The sequence below is a fragment of the Malus sylvestris genome, chromosome 2, assembly GCF_916048215.2.
Source record: "Malus sylvestris chromosome 2, drMalSylv7.2, whole genome shotgun sequence".
Taxonomy (NCBI): Eukaryota; Viridiplantae; Streptophyta; class Magnoliopsida; order Rosales; family Rosaceae; genus Malus; species Malus sylvestris.
In genome coordinates, this window is record NC_062261.1 from 5,518,811 (window position 1) to 5,537,063 (window position 18,253).

General features: G+C 37.3%; 2 protein-coding genes, 1 long non-coding RNA gene and 1 pseudogene across 4 annotated transcripts in view; all 4 read right to left on the bottom strand.

The window, feature by feature from the left end:
- LOC126597499 (putative disease resistance protein RGA3) overlaps nt 1–14,408 on the bottom strand; it is a 30,575-nt gene extending 16,167 nt beyond the window's left edge. Inside the window, exons 1-4 of the mRNA XM_050264294.1 lie at nt 12,961–14,408; nt 8,759–8,832; nt 7,217–7,900; nt 1,156–2,172 (exon numbers count right to left, since the gene is read on the bottom strand). Of these exons, the coding sequence (XP_050120251.1) occupies nt 1,353–2,172; nt 7,217–7,900; nt 8,759–8,832; nt 12,961–14,103 (2,721 nt within the window). The 5' untranslated portion in view covers nt 14,104–14,408 and the 3' untranslated portion in view covers nt 1,156–1,352. The remainder of the gene's footprint in view (nt 1–1,155; nt 2,173–7,216; nt 7,901–8,758; nt 8,833–12,960) is intronic.
- Nucleotides 2,467–5,168, bottom strand: LOC126597507 (uncharacterized). 2 transcript variants are annotated; one of them, XR_007614271.1, is made up of 8 exons: nt 5,135–5,166; nt 4,886–4,972; nt 4,597–4,780; nt 4,307–4,496; nt 3,936–4,035; nt 3,725–3,849; nt 3,400–3,618; nt 2,467–3,301 (listed from the first exon to the last, which is right to left on the bottom strand). It is a non-coding gene; the product is annotated as an uncharacterized LOC126597507 (long non-coding RNA). The 2 variants fall into 2 exon arrangements; XR_007614275.1 differs by lacking the exon at nt 4,886–4,972 and having other exon boundaries at nt 4,597–4,772; nt 5,135–5,168.
- A 1,006-nt stretch (nt 14,409–15,414) lies between the features above and the next one.
- Nucleotides 15,415–16,941, bottom strand: LOC126599099 (pentatricopeptide repeat-containing protein At2g15690, mitochondrial-like; annotated as a pseudogene).
- A 449-nt stretch (nt 16,942–17,390) lies between these two features.
- On the bottom strand, nt 17,391–18,240 carry LOC126588247 (serine acetyltransferase 5-like). Its single transcript, XM_050253337.1, has 2 exons — nt 18,156–18,240; nt 17,391–18,036 (listed from the first exon to the last, which is right to left on the bottom strand). The coding sequence occupies exons 1-2, from the start codon at nt 18,238–18,240 to the stop codon at nt 17,693–17,695; spliced, it is 429 nt and encodes a 142-aa protein (XP_050109294.1). The 3' UTR covers nt 17,391–17,692.
- Nucleotides 18,241–18,253: the final 13 nt, after the last annotated feature.

Genomic DNA, 18,253 nt, shown 5'->3' on the forward strand with positions numbered 1-18,253 from the left:
ATGTTATTTGAAAATATTCGTTCTTACTTACTTGTTAATTATAATTTGCCACGTGTGTATAAGTTTTTCGTTTCAATTTTGACGAGTTATTTCTTTGAGTGTGTCATATAGTGATTTGCAAGTAAGATAAGTAACAGGAAAGGAATAAAGTTGTAATGCATTTTTAGGTGTCAATTGAATTAGTTGGCATTAAAAGGAATATACTTGAATTAGGCTAACAAATGTTTGAAAGAATATTTGGCAGGTCTTCTGTTGTGGACAAGAATCCTCTTATGAACGGAAACAAACCTACCATTGAGTTAATGAACACATGCAGGTTGCAATTAGTTTTGGAAAGGAGTTTTCTTATGGTTTAAAATTATGATTTGGAAGCAACAAATTTGCTTAACTGAAATTCTGTTGTTTGGGTCAAATATTTTTTTTTATAGATCATTCCAATTTAGTTAGAGGAAGGTTCTAATTCATCAAATATTAACAATCGTATCGGTTTTACGATAAACATAAACTTTACTCAATATGTTTAGTTTTAGTTGTGAGTTCATTTAAGAGCGAGTGAAAATTATTGTCTCTGGCACAGTAGTGACCTTATTCGCTTTTTTGCGAACCATGATATTCTAAACAATTTATGGAAGTTGTCATGAGCAAAATGATGCAAGTGTACAACAACCTCAATCAATGTCTAGTTCATTCAAACTACAAAAATTATGAATTAAAAATACAAACCAAATTGATTATTCTAACCATGAAATTATTGGATTTGTTTGGATTATATTGTTTCTACATCACCTACAAGTCAACAACTTAATGATAATTGAGGGCTGCCACTTTTTAATAGTACAATAAACCTAAAGACCATTGTAGGATATTCCATTGTCCTCATACAGGCTGCTCAGTGCTTATTGGGTTCTTGAAAATTCCAATAAGGCTCAAAATAAAGTTTTATTTAGAGATCTTTGATGATTATTATTTTTTAGTTATTAATTTATAATTTAAAAAAAAATTGAATTGACAATCAAACGGGCAAATTACGAGCAATTACAGTTTTTTGAAAATTGAAAAACCAAAATCAAGTCACTATAATCGAAAACAAGTTATGGTGCCGAAAGATATAATCTTGTTGATTTTATTATTACAAGTAACGTTACACTTAACAACTTTCTTTTCAGTATTAAACTTAAAGCAATTAGGATGAGAGTAATATCTTGCACAACTTCTTGACAGCTACTACTCCCGATGCACATATTTTTCTTTAAAGATGAAAACCATGAATATCCAACCGTGCTGGTTCGTTGAGGCGCCGAATGGCTCAAATCACCAGCCATGAACTACCCGTCCTGGATCAAGGAATATGTTCAGTTAATACTTAATACAGCAGAAAACAAAAAGTGAGCCAAGAGAATTGAACAAATTATACATGGATACTTAATACAACCGTGCTGCTGCTGCTGGAGAGTAGTGCTAGTCGTCGACTGTAGATTTTTCGACTCCTCAGGAGTCGTACAATATATAATAACCAATTTGCGGAGTGAGGGTAAACTGTGAATTGACGTGCATCTTAGCTTTGGGCAACCAACTATTTTCAACTCCTCAAGAGATTGGCATGATGAAATTGGAAAGGATTCTAGATTGGGGCAATCCTCAATTAAAACACTTCGAAGACTCGGCATATGTCCCAGTGGTGGGAGTGCTTCACATTCTCTGCAACGGATTAACTTAATTTCTGTTAAATTGATAAGCAACGAATCACTCATCATCCATGATGCCAATTTATTACCCATGAAGTTCCAAATCGTCAAGCTTTCTAAGTTGTGATGCGGTTGGAGTCCTTCGAGAATATCCTCGTCAAGATCCGTAGAATGGTCCCACCGCCATTTTAATTTCAATTTTCGTATGTTTGCTTTCCCTACTAAATTTGATTTTGCTGCTTCTTCCTTGTCTCTCACACGTTCCAATGATCCGATAACTAGTTTTCCTTTCAATTCATTTAACCTACCCAGATCATCAAGTCTATGACGCCCATCCTCATCCAAAATAAAGGAAGGTAGCGTTTCCAGATGAGTCAATCTTGTCATCCCAAATAGAACTTCCTTATCCTTATCAAAATAAACATGTCTCAAGTTGATCAAATTTTCCATTTCCCTAGGAAACGTTTTAATGTCTGTATTTGACATTCTTAACATTTGGAGATTATAGAGTTTGCCAATAGATTTGGGGAGTTCTTTTATTCCTGTCTTTGAAATGTTGAGACAACAAATGCATGAAACTTGAGCATTTGGCTTACGTAAAAAATCATTTTCACGTGATTCATATCAAATCCGACTCACATGGATAGTGAATTTGATAATTTTTTTTGTTGAAAAAAATGAATTTGATATTTATCTGTTACGTGTTGGATGTCGAGTTTTTATTAGAATATAATATCCTTACATATAAAAGGAGAACATTTTTAATTTCATGTATTGGCAATTTGACCAAATGGCTATTATTTGGTGTTTTAACAGCAAATGCATGAAACCTGTGCTTCCTCAAACACCAACATTGACCAGTTTCTCTTTCTCATTAAAAAAATAATTGAATAAGTATGGTGTCAGTCAGACAAAGTCAAGGTTTCTAAACCTCTTTTATGGACAAAGATCCTCTCCAGATTTTACTATCCGAAGCCCAAACAACAGGTAATTTAGACCACTTAAATTGAATTCGACGGTACTAATTAACTCATTCCGCTGACCTACCTTACACGAACTAAGGACTCCACGTCTCTTTCACTCAAATTGAGAAAGATGATTGGTATTTAGCAAATGGAGTAAACTTGAACTCGACAGTTGATGACCAAAATGACAACTGCTCCTCTTCTTTCGGCTGCAATTAAAGCCTAACAAGCTACCTAGCAAATGGTGCTGTCATGGAACCTGCTCCCGTGGAATAGAACATCTGGAATTCACACGAGGTGAACTATGGTATGGTGGAATCGTAACACGAGTTTCTTCGTTTGAGCATGGAGTTCTTTCTCAATGCCTCCGTTTCCAAACATTGTGTTTGTTGGCACAGCACAAAACCCATTGTGGCTCTATGCTGGGAGGTGGAAGTTGTGCATGTCGTTGCTGTCTCTAATGCCTTCCAGACCAAATTCACATCGAACTCCCCTCAAATCCTTCGTTCCAAGATAGTTGTTAAATCCCCGTTCTCGAACTCAGGATTCACCCACTCCACGATGTGGACAAGATCATTATTTTCTGATTTCAGGTTGGCCAGTAAAACTCTAAACTTCAATTTTTTCATTCACCATTCATAATTATAGTACCTGAAGACAAAACAAGAGTAATCATAAATCACCCACTACTCATAGATTTGTTTTATTTAAAATGATCAAAATTCTAAGAACACGAAATCTGAACATACTCAGGATCAAGATACCCCGCTGTGCACATGACCGATGCCACCACGAGTCTTACTATAACTGGGAAAAACCATCTTCCAAGTAGCCAGGGTATACAATCCCAAATCCTCCTTTCTCAATTTCAGTATCAAAGTTTTCGGTGATTTCTAAAACCTCATCATAAGTAAACTGGGACTTCATTGATGCTACAGGAGTTTTGTTATGTTTTTATCCATCTGCAGCTTAAGTAGACAAAAAGGTATGCGTTCAGACCAAATGGATAGAAATACCACCACGCCAAAGTAGCAGCGCCGGTTCTATCTAAGTATCAAGGGTATAAAATGGCACCTGGTTTTCTTGTTCTTCTCAGCCTTCATACCAGTATGAGCACTATAACTTGAAGGGGAGGGCAATCATTTATAGTAATGATCCTGGTATTGGAACAACAACGTTCTTCTTGCATTTGCTCGAATCTGAGCTAAAAAGAACTTATAAGCAGACAGAAAATATAAATCTGAAGGACGCAATACCATTCGCTTTCATTAAAGAAAATGCTAACCTATTCGGCGCTCTCCATGAACGAAACTTGCACAAAGCAGTAGGACAAGGAAACCAGTTGAGATCTTCATCTCTCTGTCTCATTGCAACCTATGAACTACCTGGTATTTATAACGCGTGACAATGTTAGGACATAAAAAACAGAAAAGCGTATATGACACTGGATTTGTAACCTCATGCTGCACAACTTGCACAGTACATGCATGATCCTTATTTCATGGAGATGCTTAGTCTACGTCAATCAATGGATCATTCAATGTTCATACTAAGACAGCAATATGGTCAAGCCAACGTATTTTCTAGTCAAAGCATTTCAAACATTGTTCCTGTTAGGGTTATGAACATGGGATGAATGAGAGAGTTTGTAGCTACCTTAGCATGGTGCTGTCATGGAACCTGCATTTGTGGAATCTGAACATCAGGAAATCACTCTAGGTGAACTATGGTATGGTGAAATAGTAACACAAGTTTCTTCATTTAAGCCTTGAGTTCTTTCTGGATGCCTAGACGCCTTCATTTCCAAACATTGTGTTAGTTGACATGACACAGCACAAAATCCATGCTGCAGACCGAAAAAAGTATTCATAAACCACTCACTCTTCATACATTTGTATTCATACCATGACAAAAAAATCTAATAGAACAAGGAAATTTGAAAATACTCTGGGTCAGATAACCCTTTGTGCCCATGACTGATGTCACCACACGAGTCCCATTATCACTGGAAAAAACCATGGACATGCTGAAATCTGCTATTTTCGCGTCCAAGTTCTCGTTGCACTGGGATTGCTCTCCTCTCTTAATGCAATTCTCTTACTGGATTCCCTTCTTAAGTGAGCTGAAATACTAATCAAATTTATCTGTGATTAAAATATTCTAGATAACTCGACATGATTTTATTCAAGGATGAGAGATTGAAGAATAAAGTTACATATTGACTAAACAGATTACCTTCCACAAAATTGGTCTCATAAAACTGTGTTAGTTGAGGGAACCTGCACAGAGTGAGAAGAAACACGGCCTTCTACAAAAGTGTATCTGCACCATAACAACCATGCGCAACAAGCCTTAGAACATATTCGAATGCATGTTGAATGTTGTAAGTTATACAGAATGGCCACAGACTTGTAAACACTTGCAATTTTACTTCTAATTACACATAACAAGTAACAACCATAAAACTGTGTGAGTTGAGATTACCTTCCATAAAATTGGTCTGACAAAAGTGTATATGCACCATAACAAGTAACAACCATGCGCAACATGCCTTAGAACATATTTGAACATTATAACATATACAGAATAACCGCAGACTCGTAAACAGTTGCAATTAAGAATTACAGTTTCGGGAATTACAGTGGGAAATCATGAATTACAAACCAAATGGAACTAAGACAAGAGAAGAGAACAAATCATGAATTACTGTTTTGGGAAAGAAACCTACACTTGACTGTCGGGCAGGTTGCTTCTTTTAATTTAGAAGGCAACAGTAAAATTTGGAATGGCTTCCCTACTGCCGAGTGTCGATAGATAGTTGAGATTCCCACAACGGTGAATAGATAGATGGTCGATTCATGGAAGGTTCCGTCATCAGTCTGGTAAGAGCCTTTTGAATCATCAAGTGACAATCATCTAAAACTGCAGAAAACGAGAGTGAATGAGGAATTTTGAACAAAAGATACATGGATAATTGATTGGAGATTAAAATAAGGGCTCCAAAAATAAAAATTACCTCAGATGTGGAATGTGAGAAATCTTTGGCCATTCTGGGCCGCTGTCCTTGGCGCATCTTTCTTCCAGACGGGGACACTGTCCAATCTCTAGATCATGTAATTTGGTTAGGCGTTGCATAGCTTCGACCGTAGGCAGATACATCAGGTTCTCACAGAACCAAATTTCCAACTTAGTAAGAGATGTGAGGTTGCCCAACCACTCTGGAAGAGCCTCCAGACCATCGAATCTCAAAATTGTCAACTCAGTTAGGGAAGCAGAGTGTTGAATTTGCTGAGGCAGAGACTTGAGCTTAGACATCGTATACCCGAACAATGTTACTTTTTTCAGTTTCGATGGGACCTGAAAATCAGGGAAAGAATCGAGCTCTTGGCAGAAGGCACCGATCCGCAACTCTTCCAAACGAGATAGAGAGTGCAGCCCCTTGGGCAAATATTGTAATTTCAAACAACAAGATAAATCTAAATAGGAAAGAGATTGCAAGCTGGACACATTGTGATCCGCCAGAGATATCAAATTGACGCATGAGTCGACCCGTAATTTGGTAAGAGATGTGCAGGATGCAAGCCCACTCGGTAGACTTGTTAATCCATGACATCGCCAAATAATCAACTCAGTGAGGGACGTGAGGTTGTCTAAACTGGGAATAGCCTCTAGATTAAAGCAACCACATATTACCATCTTCTCAAGAGAGACGGGGGTTTGTAGCCCATGACCCGACAAAGTCCTCAAATTTCGACAACCATCAATAACCAGTGTGCGAAGACTAGTACAAGAATGGAGCCCACTCAGTATACTTGTGAATCCATTGCAATCTTCAATTGTCAATTCACCTGCTGCTGTTGTTGTAGATTTTCCGACTCCTCAAGAGACGTACATTTTTCAATAACCAATTTGCGGAGTGAGGGCAGACTGTGAATTGAAGTGCATCTTAGCTTTGGGCAACCAACTATTTTCAACTCCTGAAGAGATTGGGATGATGAAATTTGGAATGATTCTAAATGGCCGCAATCCTTAATTTCCACCGTCTCAAGTGATGGGCAATATTCTAACCCACCAAAACACAAGCTCAACAATTTCTCACAGCTCTTAATTCTCAATTGACGAAGATTGGTTACTCGACAATTTCTCATCATCCAAGATGCAAATTTAGTACCCTTGAATTCCTCAATCGTCAAGCTTTCTAAGTTGGGGTGTGGTTGGAGTCCTTCGAGAATATCCTCGTCAAGATCCGCAGAATGGTCACACCCCCATTTTAATTTCAATTTTCGTATGTTTGCTTTCCTTACTAAATTTGATTTTGCTGCTTCTTCCTTGTCTCTCACATGTTCCAATGATCCAATAACTAGTTTCCGTTTCAATTCATTTAGCTCGCCCAGCTCATCAAGTCTATGACGCCTATCCTCGTCCAAAATAAAGGAAGGTAGCGTTTGCAGATGAGTCAATCTTGTCATCCCAAATGGAACTTCCTTACCCTTATCAAAATAAACATGTCTCAAGTTGATCAAATTTTCCATTTCCTTAGGAAACGTTTCAATGTCTGTAGATGACATTCTTAACGTCTGAAGATTATAGAGCTTGCCAATAGATTTGGGGAGTTCTTTTATCATTGTCCAGGAAATGTTGAGATACCTCAAGCGTTTCAACTTTCCAATTGAACTTGGCAACTCCTCAATTCCAGTCACGGATAAATTCAACATTCGTAAACCTCTAAACCTTTCAAAGATGTTACTAGGGACCTCACAATCAACAAATAGCGACTGCAATCTCCTAATACTCCCTTGTGTAATTCTTTCAAGTGTCGTGGAAGAAATATGTGCAACATGCTGAATCTTGCGTGCATCATCATCCATTTGATCAGTGTCTCGCGTCATTATTTCAAATTTGAATACTTCCTCTGCAAGATCATGCACAAGATCATGCATCTTGCACTCCGTAATAATGCCGTACTTATCTTCTCTAGCATCTTGAAATAAGGAGTTTTGCAATAGAGTATTAAAATATTCATTGCCTATGTCCTCCATACTCATGTTGGGAGAAAAATGGAGATATCCTTGAGCCATCCAGAGCTGGACCAGGTCATCCCGTTCAATTTCAAAATCTTTTTTGAAAATTGAACAATATGCAAAACATTGTTTCAAGGATGGAGACTTCAAATTATCAAAACTTAACTTCAAAACCAACATGATTTTATCCTCTGTTTTTGGTAATTGCCATTGTGAACACGGAAAATTCCTGAAACGAAAGAGACAAGAACAACGCGCACAAACAAATATATTTGTATTTGATAGTTTTGGGTTACAATCTCTCTCTATTTTGATCCTCTGATTCGATCTCCGTAAGGTGTGTATTTGTGGATGTGTGATTGATCCAAAGGGCCGTTGGGCTTGACCTAAGGATGAACGTTCTTCAAGGGTCGTGGGCTTGATCTTTGAAGGTGGATTTTGAGCGGGTCTTCAAGGAGCCGTTGGGGCTTGATCTTGAGGATGAGCGTTTCTTCAAGGGCTTTTGGGCTTGATCTTGAAGGTTGATGGATGAACGGATCTTCAAGGGCTTTTGGGCTTGATCTTGAAGAACAGTTGGATGTGTGGATTTGTTGCTGTTGTTGATCCAAAGGGCCGTTGGGGCTTGATCTTAGGATGAACGGGTGATGAATGATGAACACTTTCTTCAAGGGTCGTCGGGGCTTGATCTTGAGTTGGTGATTGTTGATCCAAGGGCCGTCGGGGCTTGATCTTGGAAGAACGATGAACGAAGAACGAAGAAGGCTTTCTTGATTCTTCGGGAACTTGGATGCTTGAGAGCTTCGGAGTTTCAGAGCTTCAGAGCTTCAAGGTGTAATATCAATTTCCCTCTCAAATGAATGAAATGGGCTTGTATTTATAGAATTTTCCAAGGCCTAATTTTGAATATAATATCCCAGATGAAATAAGTCGTTTCTGCCAGGTGTTGACACGTGTCTTATTTGATGACTTTTCCAACTCATTTCAATTTTCGTTGAGTCACATGCTACGTGTAAAATTTATGCAATACATGAGCGTTGACACTTTGATTTATCGGTCAACATTTATTTACCGAAATTTCGATGTCTACAGCCATATCTCACTTTCCAGAATCGACGACCATTCACTTGTACTATGTTTGGAACGCATCAGGCTTCCTAATACCTGTTAACACAAAAGTTAATAGTTTAAGTGAATCTCAACTTTGTTTTCACTCGATGAAAAGTCCAAGATTGCTCTCCAATATTTGTGTTAAAAGATGTACCTAAATGTATGCATCGAAATATTATAATGAATTAAAAACAACTTAATGTACCTAAATAAAGAACACAAAGTATATCGATTATACTATTGAAAATAAAATTAGTAGACAAAACGTCTATATCAAAATATATTATGATGAATCAAATGAAAAATAGAATTAAATGCAAAACCATACGTGAACACATGGTATTATTATTATTGGAAGAAAAAGAGTAATAAAACCTTAAAATATAAATAATATATGAGGTAAATGCATTTTGACTTGGACATTGAGTAAGGGACTAGAATTAAATTATAATCTTACACAATGTATTAATATAAGAGTAATATTTTTCAAGGATTAGAATTAAGTTTAATAGAGTTCTTTAAATTTAAACACCAACAACTTTTGTTTTCCTGACATAAACCATACCACAAGAGTCCAAATTTGCTTATCACCCTTACTAGATGGTAAGCTTTATCACCCTTCTTGAGCATCTCTAATAGAAGTCCTTATTTAGGGACTCTAACACTACTTTTGAGTACTCATTTAAGGACTTAAAGTAATCTTTGTGTTTCTAAAGGAATATTGTCCCAGTGGAAGAGTTTTTATGGTAGATAGAATGTCTAAATTTGCAGTTTTTTTTTTATGATTTTAATTGATAATTTGATTAGGTGCACATTTTTTTTGTTAATAGTTTTTTAATTAATTAAAAAAAATAAAATTTTCAATCAAGATTGTGAGCACCGTTTTTCGTTCAATGTGCACATTTTTTTGTTTATGTTATCATTTTTTTATTAATTAAAAGTATCAAAATTAAAAGCATTAAAAGCTTCAATCAAATTGTGGACTCTTTTTTTTCACTCAAAGTTATCCCTATACAATTCCTATATGCAAGAACATACACTATGTATCCGTTGAGTCCCTATACTTTAAGGACTCACTTTTCGATCTATTGAAGATTCATTTTGTTCTTATACTTTACACTCATTTTATACGATGGTTGTCCTTATTTAGAAATTCAACTAAATATAACATGCTACGTGTTCGTGGCTTAACCATGATTAATTAGAACTCGCTAGTGCAATGTTGAAAGAGGAGAGAGAAGCCGACGTTTTGATGTGACATTGAGGTTCCTACAACTTTTTGATGGAAAAAGGAAAGAGAAGGAGGAGCTGAAAGTGAGAAATTTTTATGTGAAAACTATTAAAGAAAATTAATTACCAGCCGTAGGATATCATCTAACGGCCACGAAAAATTGGTTCGGAGGTGAAGGTTCCGGAGAGGGGAAAGTGAGACAGAAAGGGAGGGGGAAGTGAGAGAAATTTTATGTGAAAACTACTAAAGAAAATTAATTACTAGCCGTAGGATATCATCTAACGGCCCGAACAAATTAGTCCGGAGGTGAAGGTTCCAAAGCGGACCCGAGCTCACGGACAGTGATCTCAATTCTCAAGATTTGACGGAAACAAATTTGGAAGGAATTGTAATTTACTTATTAAGTTATTATTTTATATGCATAAAAAATTAAACTAATTAATTATTGTTAAGCCATGATCATGTGACGTTTGCGAAAAAAAGGTGATAACGCTCACCACTTAATAGGGTAGTGCCACAACATTCTATAAACGTCTCTCTATCACACGCATATTATTAACCTACCGTTATTTAATTTTGACTTGATAGCGCATTAAAATCTAGGAAACTTTAACAAAAAGCTTATGCTACTGTTTATTATAGTGAAAAATTATATTTTTACACTAAAAAGTAAATCCTGGTACTATTTATTTTACCCTTTATTTTGTTAAAATTCAAAATTTTCAGGTCATTTTCATTAGTTTTCCTTAAAATCTATCTATTTAGTCTTCCTACTGTTTTGTTAGTTCTATCTATACGTATAATTTTGTAAACATAATTAAAAACAATAGGTACATTTTTTTCACAAAAAATTAAAGAATAGGTAGATTATATTCGTAAAAATAAAATTGGAGAAACAATATTTTCGTAAAAAAAAAAATAAACAATAGGTAAATTATTTTCATAAAAAACAAAAAATAGGTATTTTTTTTATAAAATATAAACAATAGATAAATTAATATCCATGTACAAGAAATAGTAGATACATCATCTTCCTTAAATTAAAGGGTTATGTCGTAGAACCACCTAATTTTTAGAGGTAATTCCAAATTGGTTTCAACTTTTTTAAACATTCCAAATAATTACCTAACGTTTTAAAAGTTGGACATTAGAGTGTCAGTAACGACGTCCACAAATAAACTGAAGGGCATGCTTGGATAAAAGGTGTAGCTTTGACGATTTAGAACTCCATAGATGACATGATAGTAAAAATTCGAATATGCCCTTCAATTTATTTGTTGTTCCCATCACTTAACACTGATAACTTTACAACATAGTGTCAGTGACCTAACGGATGTCTAATTTTCAAAACGGGTTTTAATCACAAATGGTCCCTGACATTGATCAAACACATCATTTTGATCCCTGACGTTGAAAATCAATAGAAATGGTCCCTGAGATTGTCCACCATCCATCATTTAGGTCATTTCGTTAAAAACTCCGTTAAGTGTCCCGGAGCTCTTAACTGGAAGTTTGGGCAATTTTCAAAGCTTTGTAACTTAACCGTTTCTAATCAAATTCGACCCATAATATATCAAAATGAATATAGGAAAGTGTAGAATAAGATTATACCTATTTGGAAGCCCAATGGCTGCCGGAGATGGCCGGAAAATAGCCTCAAAGTTGACTGTTCCGAACGAAAATTGGAAAAATCGCCGGAAACTGGGTAAACTTTAAACATTCATAACTTCTTCAATACTCAATGAAATCAAGTGATTCAAAAACAAAAATCATACTTCTCGACGAGATGAAGAGAATGGTACCTTTTTCGACGGCTAACTAGCCGTGGTTTGGCTGGAAAAAGGCTAGAAAGGGGCTGTCTTGGTCTCGAGTTAGCCATTTTCGAGCCGTTTTCCAGCCAAACCACAAATAGTTAGCCATCGAAAAAGGTACCATTCTTTTTGTCTCTTCGAGAAGTATGATTTTTGTTTTTGAATCACTTGATTTTGTTGAGTATTGAAGAAGTTATGAACGTTTAAAGTTTACCTAGTTTATGGCGAGTTTTCCAATTTTTGCTCGGACCAGTCAACTTTGAGGCTATTTTCCGGCCATCTCCGGCAACCATTGAGCTTCCAAATATGTATAATCTTATTCTACACTTTCCTATCTTCATTTTGATAAATTATGGGTTGATTTTGGTTAAGAAACGATTGAGTTACGAAGCTTTGAAAATTGCCCAAACTTCCGGCCAAGAGCTCCGGGACACTTAACGGAGTTTTTAACGGAATGACCAAAATGATGGATGGTGGACAATCTCAGGGACCATTTCTATTGATTTTCAATGTCAAGGACCAAAATGATGTGTTTGATCAATGTCAGGGACCATTTGTGATTAAAACCCTTTTCAAAACCTTAGGTATTTATTCATAATATTTTAAAAAGTTAGGACCAATTTTAAATCGACCCTAAAGGTTAGGTAGATTTCTGTACTTAACCCGAAATTAAATAGTAAGTAAATTATAGTTGAATATACAGTGTTTTGTGAAATTGAACAATAGGTAAATTATTTTTTAAGATATGAACAATAGGTAAATTAAAATTCATTAAACAAAAACTAGTAGATACATTATCTTCGTAAAATTTAAACAATAGGTAAATTATTTTTTGTAACGTTCAAATAATAGTAATATTAAATTGTTTTTTCGTAAATTTATTTGCAAATGTGGAATTGAGCACATCTCTCAAGGAGTAAATTCAAGTATTATTCTTCTTTTTTTTATTGGTCATAGTCCGTTAACTCTTTTCTTTTCTAGTAAAATTAGTTTGTTAATCAGCGCATGCAGACCATCTGACCTCACCTATTACACCTAAGAATCCCCCGCACGTCCCTCTATTTCTATGTTTATGTTATTAAAATAGAAAGCCAAATACAAAACAAGCAAGGGTGAATATAATAATATATAGATGCATACCTTTGCCACTAATGGTACACCAACACACTTTGCAGCTATGGCCCTTCCAATGTCCACTTGTTTTGGATCTAAAGGAGGAGCACCATTTGGGAATGCTTCACTCTTTAATATGGACCAACAATCATCTACTGATAGGCTCGCCAAATCACACCTTGGCATTGTCTGTGTGATTGATGCAACCTTAGCACTACGGGTAGTAACAATGGCAATGCTTCCAGGAGCAGAATTGAGTCTCGACAAACATCTCGTAAAATCACTCCATAACTCCTCATTTTCGTTCCAAACATCATCGAGTATCATAATATATCTCTTTCCTGTCAAACTTTCTTTGAGGTTATTCACCAATGCTTCCTGACTTGTAAATCCGGTACTCTTTGAGTTAAGGGATTCTAACATCCGATTTAGAATTGAATTAACCTCAAAAGTGTCGGATACACACACCCACATCTTTGCAACAAAATGTCTACCAATAGCATCATCATTGAATATTGATCTTGCCAAAGTCGTCTTTCCGAGTCCTCCCATTCCCACAATGGCCTTAACTGAAAGGTACTCTTCCTGATTCTTGGACTCGATCAAGGTTGCAATGATATCCGACACAATTTTCTCCCTTCCAATGATCTTCTCATCGTGACCGAAGCTTGAGACGGTTTCTCTGTTCCCCATACCTGGAGGGGTTTGATCTACTCTCCTTGCAACTAAGCCAATGAAAGGTGCCTCACTTTTGAGAGCCGCCAGTGACGCATTGATGCTCTTAATCTTGTGGGCCATCTTTTGACGAAATAAAATGGGATTGGAGATCGAAAAGAAGTTACGAACCTTCTTCTTCATGTGGTTTTGAATTTCTACTTGACGCCTGAGAACTTCGTAGTTGATGTCCTCCAATACATCATCAGCATCATGAGCTACGTCTTTCAGTTTCTTCACCCAGTCCTCCACCGCCTTGCCCTCGTGACGTGGTTTGTTGTACGAAACATCGCCTAAGAACTCTTGAATTGCAAGTACCGATTGACGAAGCTTAGTTAGCTCTTTTTTGAATCCTCGGAAAAGACTGATTTCTTGAGCAGCAAGTGAAGCGACTGAATTTAGTATTCCCTCCACCGGAAAAGTGTAGAGAGTTTCTAACACCTTTGCAGAATCCATACTCGCGCGAGGGACGACGGAGATAAGAGGAGAGCAGAGAATAGAGAAATAGCTGAAGGACACAAGAAGGGTGGAGGTGTAGGGTGTTGGAAGCTGATGAATGAAAGGTCTTGACAAATGAAATGACAATATATTAGTTCATGAAACAGTGAATAATAAGACAGGACAAAAGATCCATTACCATTACTAGTTCTTTCTGCGAAGGGAGATGCTGATGCTTTGCTTCCCCTTACAATTAATTGCACTTTACATAAGCATAAAGCTGCTTCCATCAACCAAGATGCAATGCTGACAGCCCCGCCAAGGTACAATACTTTGCCCAAGCATAAAGCTTAAAGCCATTCCATACACCCATTTAAAAATCGGAAGATTCTATTTTACTCCTTGAAAAACATTACGTTTTGAATAAAACCTTTTCCTTTTTTCTTTTTCTTTTTTAAACATAAGATTTGTTAGATTAGATGTTAGATTAGGAAGTCGATGGTATTCGAACCCAAGCCGTGATGCAAGAGTAACACTCATTATCTTAGTAAAACTAATTATAGTCCTTGACATTTAATTATTGTTTTCGGATATTAATTAGGTTCTAATAGTTAGAACTTCGATGTCCATATGAAGTATTTAATCGTTGGTTTGTGGAAATACCATCACCATGGAAAAATAATTGCTTTAACTTTTTTATATAGGAAAAATAAAAACACTAAATAGAGTAACCACTGTCAATGGTCACATCCAGTTTTAATACAGTCGAACATGAAACATTTTCTTCCCACAGATGGCAGAGTCCTATCCTAAACATGAAAATTATTAAAATTAAACCTTGTGCTAGTGAATGCATCCACCAAGAAATTCGCCTTTCTGTAGATCCATGAAATGGTATCAAATGTAATCACCAACCACTTGATTAAACACGGAAATTTGCCATTTGCATTAAGGTCCCACAAAAGGTATCATCAACTTCATTCTGGGGTAAAGGGATACTACAATGGGGGGCGCAACTATTATATATGAATATTTAACAAAATAAATCAATATGTTTAATCACACATGTTCTAAATTAATTGCCAATAACGATTGACAAAGCTTGGGCTAGTTTTCTTTTGAATCCCCTGAAGATACGATTTCTTGATGGTAGGAAGCGAAACCACCTTCTTTAGTGCCCCCTACATTAATAAAGCAAGGCTTTAGAACTCGATTTTGTTTCGCCACTTTGTCTTTTGAAATTCAAAATTAAAGTCACCATTTTATTCCCTGGAATTCGAATTTGATCACACTTTGCTCACTGAAACTCAAAACTCGCTACTTTACTCATTGAAACTCAAAATTCACTGTACATTGCCTTATTTATATTTTTTAGAATAAGTTTATCCATTTAAAATTTGTTTTCTATTAAGTGTAAAAGAATTAAGTACAACAATAATCTACAACGAACAACACTCATAAATTTCGACAAAGTTTAATTTCCAGCCATAAATCTTGCTCTGAATTTTCTTGCTGCAGAAGCTTTATCACTAACTGCAGATAACTTTACCAATAATCCCCACAGGAGCACTCCCTCCCCATCCCTGAAATGATGGAACCGCTTGTTATCCCTAACGATCAGCTCCCTCCCAACAATCTTCGACATGGCGTTATGACAATCACTGCAGATTTGAAGATTCTTTATAATCCTTAGAGTTTGCCTGGCTGGAGTACTGATCAGACCATAAGCAATTGCCAAACGCTCGCTATGATACTGCAAGGCCCGCTCTTTTGCCTCCTGATCGATGTCATGCAGCACGTATCTTGTATCAGGCACATAGCCCGCTTCCCTCATCTGTCCTTTCAAACCTTGCAATTTCTCATACTCCTCATTTGTACTCCGATACTCACTCACCTTATTTTTCTCCTCTAGCATGTTAATCTCTGAGTGCTTCTTCCGCGGAGGCAATGGGATTTTGTCCGCATTGGCTTAGAAGGGTCGATACTAACCAACAAATCCTCCGCGCGATCTTCAAGCTCAATATCTCTGTGAATTTGCGCAAAGTTTCTAAGAGCCTCCCAAGCTTCCACATTAGGCTCAAATGGCATTTTCTCAATGAACTCCTCTACTTCGTTCAAATGACCAGACTTCCCAAGGACATCAATAAGTCCTAAATAATGCTGAATTTCTGGCACAATCTCATACTCATTCGTCATCGATTCGAAGAGCGCATAGCCTTCGTCTACAGCTTCCGCACTAGCATACGCCGCCAACACTACCAAAAAAGTCTCCTTATCAGGCTTCAATCCTGAATTCCTCATTTGTTCAAACAACAACAGCCCCTCATCACGCTGCCCATTCACTGCATACCCACTGATCATCGAATGCCACAAACCCATGCTCCGCTCGCACATTCTATCAAACAGCTTGCGTGCATCTCTCATACTCCCACACCTCCAATACATTTGTACCAATCTAGTGTTCAACTCAATATCCCCGCGAAACGGAGACTGTCTTAAGAACTCATGGACCTTCCTCCCAACCTCAAGCGACTTCAATCCATCACACGATTCCAATAACACGCAAAAAACTCCGTAATCGGCAGAAACACCTCGACCCATAAACTCCAACGCCTCTCCGACCTTACCCTCTTCGCACAGACGCATCAAATCCACATCCTTCGTGTTCGTACGTAATGGGGTGCTCACATTTTGGGATTGAGAAAGAGCTGGTCGTGCGGGTTCAGTTTGACCCGGGATTTGAACCGGGAAGAGATGATGGAGTTCCTCGTCAGCTGGAGAAAAATTAGAGAAGCCATTGTTGTGGTTAAACTGGTTCGACAAGTGAAAAGCGAAGAGAAGAAAGATGTGGAAATGATGGGGGTAATTGAGTCATTTTGCCATTGTGGGCTTTACCCACTCATTTGTTTCCATTTACTTCACATTAGTTTCTTACTCAACAAGGTTTTCTCTTATTGAAAAGAAAAAAAAGGTTTTCTGCGGGACAAATCTTACAGGACAATTGCGGAATATGAGTGACCGGTTGATTTGTTGTTTAATCTTATCTTTAAAATTCACTTAAATCATATTATTATTTTGTTCAACGAGATCTTTAAGGTAAGACAAATCTTGTTAAATAGTTGCGGAATATGAATAGTAAATAGACCACCAACCAATCAATTCTAATATCTCACAAAATTTGTTCGTGGAGAATTTATGCTTCTTTTAACTCACTGTTATTTCATATACTTAATAGCATTGTAATGTGCTATCTACACATTTATTTTGACTTTTCACGCCTTTCTCAATTTTCGGTCCATGAATCGAAAAGAATAATATTTTCCTTTTTAATTTAAAAAAGATCACAAAACAAAGGATTATTGCATTGTTAAAACATTAGAGGCAGGGAAATAACTAACATAACTAGTTCAGCTGCCACTTAATGAGAAATAACTGTCAAAACGAACAAGAAACTAACTTCTAATTTTCTATATAATATAGTCGGAACTCCGACATAAACGAGGTGTGATCCATGGACTGGCCAGGCACATCCTCGTGCATCGACGGCCGTTCCTTCCCACCAACCAACCTCGCCGGATTTCCCACCGCCGTGGTCCATGGAGGAACATCAATCAGCACAAGCGACCCCAATCATTGCGCCCTCCCAAATCTTCACATTCCCCAAAATCGTCGCGTTTGCACCGATCAAAACCCCATCGCCGATCTTCGGGTGCCGGTCTCCGCCGGCTTTCCCGGTGCCACCCAGCGTCACGTGGTGGAGTATCGACACATTGTTCCCGATCACCGCCGTCTCCCCCACCACCACCCCTGTCGCGTGGTCGAACAGCACCCCTTTCCGATCCTCGCCGCTAGGTGTATGTCCACCGCGAACACGTCCGCGATCCTCGAGTGCAGTGCAAGCGCCAGCGGCCTCCGGTTCTAGATCCATAGCTTGTGCGCCACTCGATGCGCCTATAAATCAAACAAATTCGTTAAAAATTTATTGCATTTTCTCGCAATCCAAACAGGAAATTAACTACATAACTCGGTGCGCGCCTGAAAAATCAAATCAATTCGTGCAATTTTCTTACACTTTCTCGGAATCCAAACAAAAACTATCTGATCGGATGATGCGCACCTAAAAGGGCAAATCAATGCGTTCATTTTTTCTGACATTTTCTCGGAACCA